This window comes from Amyelois transitella, chromosome 24, assembly GCF_032362555.1.
Source record: "Amyelois transitella isolate CPQ chromosome 24, ilAmyTran1.1, whole genome shotgun sequence".
Lineage (NCBI taxonomy): Eukaryota > Metazoa > Arthropoda > Insecta > Lepidoptera > Pyralidae > Amyelois > Amyelois transitella.
Genome location: NC_083527.1, coordinates 7,274,468 through 7,287,399, shown reverse-complemented (window position 1 = coordinate 7,287,399; position 12,932 = coordinate 7,274,468). Strand labels below are relative to the sequence as shown.

Below are 12,932 nucleotides of genomic sequence, written 5' to 3'. Positions count from 1 at the left end.
GTTTTTTAAATTCACACGTAAGGCTGTAATAATAAATGCATGTTTCCAAATAATACGCATTAGGCAACGTAATAATATACATTTCATTTATATATTTTTTTAAGTACAATTTAATCTTATTCACTAGAAAAGGATCACTTATTTTGTTTCTTATAGTTTAGTCAACAGTATATAACCAATTATAACTTCGAGTTATCTGTCTACCCCGCAAGGTATATAGTTCATCATTACATGTATGTATGTTTAAATAATCACTAAATTATTCGCCAATTATTAGACAAACAAAATACGACACAAACATATCAAAACAATATTAATATTGTTTTGATATACCATAGACTTCGGAATATTATAAGACTATAGAAGTGTTAAGTACTGCACTAATATACCGTATATTCACCAGTTGAATCTGAATGTTTAAAAATGATTTATTTATCACTTTTTATGATATTTACCAAACACAATATTCATATGACACATGATTTAAATTGATGTCATTTCTATTGGCTCATACATTTTTTACATACATATACAGATACAACTCGTCATTTAGTTTTCATTAAAAAAAAAATACACACATTCATCAAAGACCTGCTCTGATATTCTACAAAATTTTAGAATTGGCTTACTGAAATATATCGACAATATATTTAAAAAAAAAATTAGACTTACTCACTATCAATACAAAAACCAATCATGGCACAAATACTCATAATTTTCACAATCACCCCTCTCTCTCACAATACTAACTAATTTGTCCCAGGCTAATTTAATTTCTTCTGGACTCAGACTATGAGCCGAGGCGAGTCCAAAATATGAACATGCGAAGGGAATCCAGGGTTTGTAAGGGCTTAGTCTCCTATCATGTGTCAAATTAAGGCTCAAGGCTTCTTTAGCAACTAAATAAGTAAAATATACATCTTCTAAATTTAATAATGGCACTTCGTTGGCTGCTTTTAGTAATTTTGTCGTGTATTCACCTGGAACAAACAATAAAAAAATGATAATTTTTATAAAATTTCTAATCTGAGTGCCTGAGTGTGGTTCCCGGTTCTAAAGGATAGGATCACTCCATTTTTTTTTCCATGAATGTCGTAAAAGGCGACTAAGGGATAGATTAATAAACTTGGCGATGGGCTAGCAACCACTATTTCAATCTCAGTTCCAGTATTAAGCCATACGTGGCCTTTCAGTCTTTTCAAGACTATTGGCTCTGTCTATCCCGCAAGGAATATAGACGTGACAAAATGTATGTGTAGGTTTTGATCCGAGTTAGAAGGAAATACAAAATTTTTTGTATGTGAGTAGGTACTGATTAAGCTATCTTCCTCCTCCTGAATTTAGTCCCGGGTGCATCCTCACCACTCTGGAGAGGAGCCCGGGGTATGCCTTTGACCATGGATCCTGGGTAAGTCAGGTTTTTACACGAAGCGACTCCCATCTGACTTTCGCAACCTTTGCAGGTGAACCTAACCCGATTGGATCCACGGTTACACATCCAGTTGCCTGAATGTGCAGGTTTCCTCACGATGTCTTCCCTCACCGTAAGAGCATCGGTTAATATTAAAAAAATACTGATTAAACAATGTGAAGCAATAATTCGAGTCATAGTTTTGATTGTAATCAAATGTTGTAGAATAACTAACTGATTAACTGACTGACTCTCATATAAAGGCACAACCCAAACTTTTTATGGATTAGGAGATGCAGTTACAGAGGATTTACCGAAATTACAACACAACGATGAGGGAGATGATAGGTTTGGATCATGGTTTCAGATGCCGTGTGGTTCCCGGCACCAATACAAAAAAGAATAGGACCACTCCATCTCTTTCTCATGGATGTCGTAAAAGGCGACTTAATGATAGGCTTACAAACTTGGGATTCTTTTTTAGGCGATGGGCTAGCAACTTGTCACTATTTGAATCTCAATTCTATCATTAAGCCAAATAGCTGAACGTGGCCATTCAGTCTTTTCAAGATTCTTGGCTCTGTCTACCCCGCAAGGGATATAAACGTGACAATATGTATGTATGTATGTTACAGATCCATCCAGTTGCCTGAATGCGCAGGTTTCCTCACGACATTTTGCTCAAATAGCATAAATTTTTTGGTTAACTCTTGTTACAAAATGGAATGTAAAAGCATGTAGCTTCTTGCTTTGTACAAAACCTAACTTACCTAATCATAGTCACAAGCATATACCGGGCTCCTCTCCAGAGAGGTGAGGATTTAAATGAGACTAACACGGAAAAGGAAGTACGGGATACCCACCACTAATAAGGTACCCGGTCCCCGAGAGGTACTCCTGCAGGTGGTCCTCCCGTCGCAACCACCTCGGCACGAACCACTTATTGTACGCGTCCCGGTGGAGAAAACTGTTGTTCTTCATGTATCCTGAAATATATTTAAAACATGACATATAATCACGTCTATATCCCTTATATTATAGACAGAGTCAACAGTCATCAAAAGACTGATAGGCCACGTTCAGCTGTTTGGCTTAATGATGGAATTGAGACTCAAATAGTGACAGGTTGCTAGCCCATCGCCTAAAAGAAGAATCCCAAGTTTGCAAGCCTATCCCTTAGTCGCCTTTTACGACATTCATAGGAAAGAGATGGAGTGGTACTATTCTTTTTTGTACTGGTGCCGGGAACCACACGGCATAAATGAATTGCACGGTGCACAGTGAATTAGAGGTTGTATTTATGCTCCAATCCGTAGAAACTTTACCGATTTGGACAAGTCCGCCATTATTTATTTATTTATTTATATATTTATGTACATCAAGGAAAATAAGAATAAAACTTAAAATGAAGAGAAATTCAATACCCCTTGTATTGAATTTACTTGTTTTTTTCTAGAGAAATTTCTTCCAGCATGCCCACATTCTGCCATTGTACGTAAGTATTCTCCTAAATCCAATGACTGTTTTATAATTTGTTATATATCTTTTTATGTGCAATAAAAAGTTTACAAACAAACTATGACAGCACGTTTAAGCGTATGCACTATTTCTGACCGTTGGTATAGTATATGTCAACAGTCTTGAAAAGACTGATTGGCCACGTTCAGCTATTTGGCTTAATGATAGAGATTCAAATAGTGACAGGTTGCTAGCCCAACGCCTAAAAAAAGAAAAAGTTTGTAAGTTTGTAAGCCTATCCCATAGTCACCTTTTACGACATCCATGGGAAAGAGATGGAGTGGTCCTATTCTTTTTTGTATTGGTGCTGGGCACCACACGACAACACAATGATGATTGAATTGAAAAACATAGTCTCTCACCAAGAACCTTCGCGCCCTGATTATCCTTGAGCACCTGTCTCAGCATCCAAGGGTTGACGAACACATCATCATCAGTCTTAAAGAGGAACTCTGCCTGCGGACACCTCCTGGCAGACCACTGCAGCATCAGGGCAGTCTTCAGCGTCAAGTTCTGATAGTGGTCTTCGAAGTCGAAGACCACCATATCGCCGTATTCTTTCGCTTCGAGGTAAACGTCTGACTGGAGTTAAAGAATTATTCATTAGACACTTGCACTTAGGTAGTAGTGAGATATTAATTTGACTAGATTAAATAGCGGCTTGCTAGCACATCGCTTAGATTTAACATACATACATATAATCACGGATATATCTCTTACGGGGTAGACAGAGCCAACAGTCTTGAAAAGACTGATAGGCCACGCTCAGCTGTTTGGCTTAGTGATAGAATTGAGATTCAAATAGGTAGTGACAGGTCGCTAGCACAACGCCTAAAAGAAGAATCTTAAGTTTATGAAGCCTATCCCTTAATTGCTCTTTACGAAATCCATGGGGAAAAGATGGATTAGTCCCATTATTTTTTATATTGGTGCCGAGAACCACATACATACATACATACCTATATAAAAATCACGCCTCTTTCCCGGAGGGGTAGGCAGAGACTACCTCTTTCCACATTCTTTACCTTTAACTATAATAGTATAAGATAATATTAATAGGCAACCATGTAACTGTTTGTTTCCCTAATAAAGATAAAATAAAAATAAAATAAAATTCTTTATTTTTTCTTTTCAATTCCGGGAACCACATTACTGTACATCAAGGTTTTTAGACAATCATATCTATATTTGTTTGTAGGTACTCTAGAAAATCACAACTTTAAAATACTTACAAAACTATCATCTCCAGACAATTCAGTGCCGAGCACGAAGTATGTCGGCATATGCTGCGCCCAGGTACTCCTGATGACCGCCCTCTGGTCCACCCTTGAAGGTGAACTGGTGACCAACACCAACACTGACACCTGATTAAATCATCAATCATTTTAGAACTTACTAGAATAGAATAATATTACAAAAAAAAAGTTGGGTAAAAATAATTTTATTTTTGTATTGTTGCTTAATTAAAACACACAGTGATATGCCGCTTTTTTTTTTATTATTAAATTTATAATGGTTCCTTTACTGTTTGCCGGTTGATTGGAAGAGATCCCTTCATGGGATAAGTCCGCCATTGCATGTGATTTATTTATTTCATAACTATGTACTATGTCTTGTAACTGTGTAAATTTCTATGCAATAAAGATATTATAAACAAACAGTCACGTATACTTTCCATGCGGGGTAGACAGGGCCAACAGTTACGTAAAGACCGAAAAGCTACGTTTATCTGGATGGCTTCATGATGGAATTGAGATTCAAATAATGACAGTTTGCTAGCCAATAAACCGACTCACCCAATCCAGGATCCATGGTCAAAGGCATACGGCCTTTCATTGGCCACTCATCATCATTCACATCCTGGATTGGGTGAGTCAGGTTTTCGCACGGGGTATGCCGCAAACCCCGAGCTGTTCTCCAGAGTGGTGAGGATGTACCAGGGACTTACTTTAGGAGCATGATTAAATGAGTATAAGTTTTAAAATTTAATATTTTATTAGGTGTAGGTACCTGTTCTGGACCATCGCACGCTGTCGTTGATGGCTCTATCAGGATTTGGCTAAAAAAAATATATATAATAATAATAATCTGTGTAATTTGTCTTGTTTATATCCTACTACTATTATAAAGGCGAAAGTTTGTATGGATGTATGGATGTTTGTTACTCTTTCACGCAAAAACTACTGAACCGATTACCATGAAATTTGGTATGTAGGTAGCTGAAGACCCAGAATAACACATAGGCTACTTTTTATCCCAGAGTTCCCGCGGGATTGATAGGGTTTCCATGCGGACGAAGTCGCGGGCGGCCTCTAGTTTATTATATTTATGTAATATAAACAAGACAAATTACACAGATTGAGTTAGCCTCGAAGTAAGTTCGAGACTTGTGTTACGAGATACTAACTCAACGATACTTTATTTTATAATAAATACTTATATAGATAAACATCCAAGACCCAGGCCAATCAGAAAAAGTTCTTTTTTCATTATGCCCTGACCGGGATTCGAACCCGGGACCTCCGGTGACACAGACAAGCGTACTACCGCTGCGCCACAGAGGCCGTCATATATGTATTTATATACGGAATTGTAAAATGCAGTAAGAAATATACTTTATTTGATCAGTTAAGTGCCGTGTGATTCCCGGCACCAATACAAAAAAGAATAGCAACACTCCATCTCTTTCCCATGGATGTCGTAAAAGGCGACTAAGGGATAGTCTTACGAACTTGAGATTCTTTTTTAGGCTATGGGCTAGCAACCTGTCACTATACGAATCTCAATTCTAACATAAAGCCAAACAGCTGAACGTGGCCTATCAGTCTTTTCAAGACTGTTGGCTCTGGCTACATTTATACATACATATGGATGTATAAATCGGTTAAGTAAAAATGACCTTTGACACATACATGGCATCAATATAGTTCTTCAAGCTCCTGCTTCTCCTGAAGTGGTCCAGGTTTTTGTCGACTGGCAACGGCACCAGGAAGGGTCTGCTGACCTCCGTGGAATGCCATAGCTTGCCCAGAACGAAAACCACGTAGACAGCGAGACAGGCTGACAGCAGACGATGACGACCTGGAAATTATTAGGTGATACATATTACATACATATTGCATACATATTACATACATATTACATTCATATTACATACATGTTACATACATATTACAAACATATTACATACATATTGCATACATATTACATACATATTGCATACATACCCCATATTTTAATTTTTATGTTGACTTTATTTTATATAAATGTATGTAATTAATTATTGTACGTCTGTAAAGACAGGACTCAGTGGTACTCTATACAATTATATTATCTTTTTACCTGTGCTCCACAATAAATAGATTTGATTTGATTTGATTTGATTTGATTTACATATTACATTCATATTACATACATGTTACATACATATTACAAACATATTACATACATATTGCATACATATTACATACATATTGCATACATATTGCATACATATTACATACATATTACATACATATTACATACATATTGCATACATATTACATACATATTGCATACATATTACATACATAATTTCGTTTCATTCTTTCTTTTTTTTTGACAAATCTGTGTAACATTGAGTTGGCCTTGAACTAAGTTACTAAATAATATCTTATAAAAATTAATACATACTTATACACGGGACAAATTACACAGATTGAGTTAGCCTCGAAGTAAGTTCGGAACTTGTGTTACGAGATACTAACTGAACGATACTTTATTTTATAATAAATACTTATTTTATTTATATAGATAAACATCCAAAACTCAGGTCAATCAGAAATAGTTCTTTTTTCATCATGCCCTGGCCGGGATTCGAACCCGGGACCTCCGGTGTCACAGGCAAGCGTTCTACCGCTGCGCCACAGAGGCCGTAGGAAGAAAGATATAGACTTTGCCTACTCGGGAGTAGGCAAACCACTTGCCACGATCTCTGCATACTTCTTTCGCTTCATACAGGTTTCGGTTGCTCTTGACCTGACCCTTTACCAGGACGTCCTTAATTTGATCAAGATACGTTCGTCTAGGCCTTCCCACCCCGACCTTTCCCTCCACACTCTCCTTGTATATTTGCTTAGTCAACGTGCTTTCATTCATTCTTTTCACATGACCGAACCGTCTTAACATATTTATATACCCTCTTTCTACGAGTATTCCTGTTACTATATCTTCTTTCACATCACAATATTTTAAACAGACCATTTATCGAAGAAGACTTTAGGCTATATAACATCACACTGCAACTATAAGACGCAAAGAAATAATGGAAAATGTGAAAAAAGTCGGGGTAATTTAATTTACTTATCCTTGAGGGCTTCAATGATGCCTAAAATAACTATTCCACGCGGACGAAGTCGCTGGCACAGCTAGTGTTATAACATGAAACTTACCTATTCTAAGAAAACTGATTCCGATCATATCACCACCAATCTGCTTATAGTCATCGTTAGCTGACGCCTACGGATCTGTAATCATTTCAATCAAGACATCATTGACATTATTTTACGATGAGATCAGCGCTACATTGATATATATACATATATCATCACGTCTTTCCCACTTGCGGGTAAGACTGAGCTAGCAGTCTTGAAAGACTGAAATGCCACGTTCAGCTGTATGGCTTAATGATAGTATTGAGATTCAAATAGCGACGGGTTGCTAGCTCATCGCCTAAAATAATTGCAAGTTTATAAGGCTATCCGTTAGTCGCCGTTTACGACATCCATGGGAATGAGACGGAGTGGTCCTATTCTTTTTGTAATGGTGCCGGGAACCACACGGCAATGTAATGGTGCCGGGAACCACACGGCAAGCATTTACTCGTATAATATTAGTAGGATTTGATAAGTAAAGTAAAAAAGGGCTGCTATTGATAAAAAAAAACTATTTCCTAGATGGATTTAGTGTCCTTCAAAGTATTGGAAAATGCCATTGTGTTGACAAAATGGCGCACGGACAAGTTGACACGGTTAACATGAACAACAATGTTGCAATTTTTATTACTTTACCATGTCCAGACGAACGTAGATAGATAGATATACTTACACAAAGAAAATATGTTTTACTAGAGGCCGTCCGCGACTTCGTCCGCATGGAAACCCTATCAATCCCGCGGGAACTCCGGGATAAAAAGTAGCCTATATGTTATTCTGGGTCTTCAGCTACCTACATATCAAATTTCATCGTAATCGGTTCAGTAGTTTTTGCGTGAAAGCGTAACAAACCTCCATACTGACATGCTGACATACTCACAAACTTTCGCATTTATAATATTATATATATATACATACATACATACATAAAATCACGCCTCTTTCCCGGAGGTGTAGGCAGAGACTACATCTTTCCACTTGCCACGATCTCTGCATACTTCCTTCCCTTCATCCACATTCATAACTTTTGACCTGACCCCTTTACCAGGACGTCCTTAACTTCATCAAGATACGTTCGGCTAGGTCTTCCCACTCCGACTTTTCCCTCCACACTCTCCTTGTAAGTATATCTGCTTAGCCAACCTGCTTTCATTCATCCTCTCCTCATGACCGAACCATCTCAACATACCCTTTTCTATTCCTGTAACTACATCTTTTTTCACATCACAACATTCTCTTATCATGCTGTTCCTTACCCGGTCACTCAATTTCACACCCATCATACTCCTTAACGCTCTCATTTCCACTTCTTTTTTCTTACCCAACTTTCACTCCCATACATTAATGTCGGGACCAACACGCCCCTATGCACAGCCAGTCGAGCCTTTTTGGATAGTTTCTGACTGCTCATAAAGGCATGCAAAGCTCCAATCACCATGTTCCCCGCGTTCACTCTTCTTTCAATATCACTATCACACTTGCCATCTGATGTAAACTTTGATTCTAGATATACAAACTCTTTCACATGCTCAACTTTTTCTCTTCCAATCAAAATATTACATCAAGGAAAATAAGAATAAAACTTAAAATAAAGAGAAATTCAGTACAAGGGCACTACTTATTTCTAGCGAATTTTTTTCCAGCAGGCCCACGACAGAAAAGTGTAAAGAAAGGCGTTGTACCTATGTTTTTTGGTATCTAGGCTCTACCCCCGGCTTCACAACATTTGGTTTCACAACATTGGTTGACGTCATATATATTTGTTAAAACTAAGTTTACTGCCGTTTACGCGTTCAGTGCAGAAGAAGCGGGAACAAACTGCACTGCAGCATTTTCTTCAACAACGTCAAACTCAGAATAGAAATGTGGATGAGAGAATACATTGTTATGTTATGATTGAACATTATTGAATTGGTTTATACGTAATTTATATAATAAAGTAATATAATTTTATTGGAAAGTTTAGGCTTTAGTTTTTATCTTAATTGCATCGTCTACCAGCTATGCTTCAGGGCTCGGGACCCGCTAATCAAGTTCCGACATTTTTTCTCAAATTTTAACGGTTCACAGCATCCTCAGTTTTAAGGCTTGTACCTACGAGTAGGTAGGTAAGTACATTACATTTTGCCAAGGTCAAGGCAGGATGTATTCGGACTGCAACTTCTTCCTAGAAACTAGCATATTTAATTAATCTCAGCCAACGTATTCTTCTTTAATAGCTTTAGTTTTAATTTTGCTTATTCCAAAATGTTATATCAATTGGGTAATAAATAAAAAAAAGTTATAACTGTAAAAAAAAGGAAACGTATGTATATTAATCAATTTTTAATCAAACTTACATAACTAACATGTTACAAGTATTTCGTTTAATTAATTCTCCTCTTGGGTTTATGATTTCGGCGTAGACATAAAATTAAAGTTTTCTTTTCTACATTGACATTATTAAAACCTATAACAACATAACCATAACAATTACAACTTTCTGCCACTGATAAGAAGTCTCTGAGTAAAACCGCGAACAAACAGACATACAAAACGAAACTATAAAGGTTCCTTGTTTCCTAAGGAACCCTAAAAAGTCACACTACATGTCACATTTACTAATTGCTTGCTTTGAAATTGCATTAATCTACTAACAGGCGCTAATGAAAAGGGTAGGGAGTGTTTAAGACAAATATAGTTTTACGATCATTGACCTAACTGCCCATACACAAGGTTTCTGTTCAATAAACTTAGTTTCAAACTGATTCACAAAATAACATCTTTAAATTTAGTGACATACCTGTGCTTTGTTAAAAGCAAAAAGAAAAAAAAACAAAACATACCTCTTCTCTTTTAAAAAGCGAATCACAACACGACCATTATCTGTCCTCTTCACTCCACTTGAACGAAATAGACGGCACTAACTTATCTATTTTTACCGATACCGATATAGTTACGATAAAATATTATGTAAATAGTCACGTTTGCGACGCGTCCCCTCTCCAGTGAAGAGCGGACGACACTGAGAAATGGTATGGTTTAATTTAGGTTATAATTAACTCGGTTGAAGCATAGACAAAAGGTGAAGAACAGGTTTTTGCGCCAATGTGCAAATAAATAACCTCAAAACGGTTTACCACGACCTACAGCCCGCCCGTCTGGCGTCAGTCTGACTATCCTACCTTTTTTTTTGGCGCAAGTTCCAAGGACGGAACGGGATGTTTCTTCAGCGGCGAAAATAAACGCCGAATGTTTGATTTCATTCAATTGCCATCATAATTCTGATGAGCTTTCTTTTGAGTCCTTAGGCGGCCTTTCACACAAAAATTGTAAGTAAAAATTGTAAGTTATTAAAATCGTCTAAAATATCAATCAAATAAAATCCACGCGCACGAAGTCACGGGCATCAGCTCTTAGGTAATGAAAATACCGTGATTTGCAATGAGGAAAAATCTAGTATTAACAATTATTTATACCTAGAAATCTAGATTCGAACCGGGCACTTACAGTTAGGTAACTTGCGCAGGTATTTAGATATACCTACCGTATAACAAAAATATAGCACCACTCCATCTCGTTTCCATGGATGTCGTAAAAGCTGACTAAGGGATAGGCTTAAAAACTTGGGATTCTTCTTTCAGGCGATGGGCTAGCAACCTGTCACTATTTGGATCTCATTTCTTTCATTAAGCCAAACAGCTTAACGTAAAGCAAACAGCCTATCAGTCTTTTCAAGACTGTCAGCTCTGTCTACCCCGCAAAAAATATAGATACATACATACATATGTATGTATTACAAAACATTACTGAAAAAGGTTTATATACATATCTATTAGTATCGCATTGTTTTAGATGATAGGTTGCTAGCCCATCGCCTAAAAGAAGAATCCCAAGTTTATAAGCCTATCCCTTAGTCGCCTTTTACGACATCCACGGTAAAGAGATTGAGTGGTTCTATTCTTTTTGAATTGCTGCCAGGAACCACACGGCACTAATCTTCATAAGAAAACCCTCGTTTCAACAATTCAAACAGGAACAAAATTTATCTACAACTCTCCGAGATTAGTGCATACGTACCAGACAGAGAAAATAGGAGAATTTTACTTTAAAATATACAGTGATAATGTTAAAATCTTCACACAAGCTATTATCATCGATTTTTTCCGGTTCTTGCGTGTTGGGTCACTTCCCTAGAGTCTAGCAAGGCTATAGGTATTCTCTAGGGTTTTGACAAAAAAAAAGAAATCTTCATGAGAACTTTGACAAAAGCATCAAGCCAAAAAACGTGGCCTATCAGCCTTTTCAAGACTGTTGGCTCTGTCTACCCCGTAAGCGATGTAATAATGGGTTTCATGACATACCTAGTTGTATTTACTAGTTTCTTAACGACGTATTTATGTTAATTTTGATAGTACTTAATGAAAAGAAAAAAAATTTAGTCTCTGCCTATCCCTCCGGGGAAAAGGCAACATTTTATGTAAAAAAAATAATGGTACAGAGTTAAAAAAGGATTGTTTATTTCCAGTAGGCAAATGATTGTGATCGTCATTAATATTTTTAGTTTTAAGAATTTGTTTAAGTAATTTTACCATTAAAATTATCTTAAACCACTACATCTCTTTCCCATGGATGTCGTAAAAGGCGACTAAGGCATAGGCTTACACTTGGGATTCTTTTTAAGGCGATGGGCTAGCAACCTGTCACTATTTGAATCTCAATTCTATCTTAAAGCCAAATAGCTGAACGTGGCTGAATAGCTGAACGTCTTTACAAGACTGTTGGCTCTGTCTACCCCGCAAGCGATATAGACGTGATTATATGTATGTATGTAAATATTCAAAAGCATGTGTTACTCGTACTTAAACCAAAGAACTGACATGAAGTTGTTACTTTGGATATAATATCATAAGTGTGCAGGGATCGTGGTAAGTGGAATGATGTTGTCTCCGCCTACCACTCCGGGTAAGTGGTGTGATGTTATGTTTGTTTGTTTGTAAACTCTACATTGCACATAAAAAGGAATATAACATATTACGAAACGGTTATTGGATTTAGAAGAATATGTACAATGGCGGACTTATCCCAAGCGGGTTTTCTTCCAGTCATCCAAAATGGATTACCTAAGCGATGGGCTAGCTACCTGTCACTATTTGATTCTCAATTTAAGCCATACAGCTGACCGCGTGGCCTTTTTTTTATTTATTTCACAATATATATAAAAATTAAATATATCTAGTACATATATAAGAACACTGATAAAAACCACAGAGGTTTGTCCGCAGTGTTAACATCAACGTCAGTATAAAATATTTTGTATTAATCACATAATAGTTAATTAAAAAACCAAAAATAGGAACCACGTACGTAGACCATTTAAAAAACAAGTAGGTACCTATTAATAAGTTTTACTTTATCACAATTAATTAATAAATTGACGGCCTCTGTGGCGCAGCGGTAGTGCGCTTGTCTGTGACACCGGAGGTCCTGGGTTCGAATCCCGGCCAGGGCATGATGAGAAACGAACTTTCTCTAATTGGCCTGGGTCTTGGATGTTTATCTATATAAGTATTTATTATAAAATATAGTATCGTTGAGTTAGTATCTCGTAA

At 36.9% G+C, this 12,932-nt stretch overlaps 1 protein-coding gene across 1 annotated transcript; it reads right to left on the bottom strand.

Moving 5' to 3' along the window:
- Nucleotides 1-660: 660 nt before the first annotated feature.
- Nucleotides 661-10,480, bottom strand: LOC106140600 (beta-1,3-galactosyltransferase 5). Its single transcript, XM_060951255.1, has 8 exons — nucleotides 10,167-10,480; nucleotides 7,360-7,434; nucleotides 5,842-6,010; nucleotides 4,940-4,988; nucleotides 4,162-4,293; nucleotides 3,292-3,511; nucleotides 2,275-2,397; nucleotides 661-980 (listed from the first exon to the last, which is right to left on the bottom strand). Exons 2-8 carry the CDS (start codon nucleotides 7,385-7,387, stop codon nucleotides 679-681), a joined length of 1,023 nt encoding a protein of 340 aa, XP_060807238.1. The 5' UTR covers nucleotides 7,388-7,434; nucleotides 10,167-10,480; the 3' UTR covers nucleotides 661-678.
- Nucleotides 10,481-12,932: the final 2,452 nt, after the last annotated feature.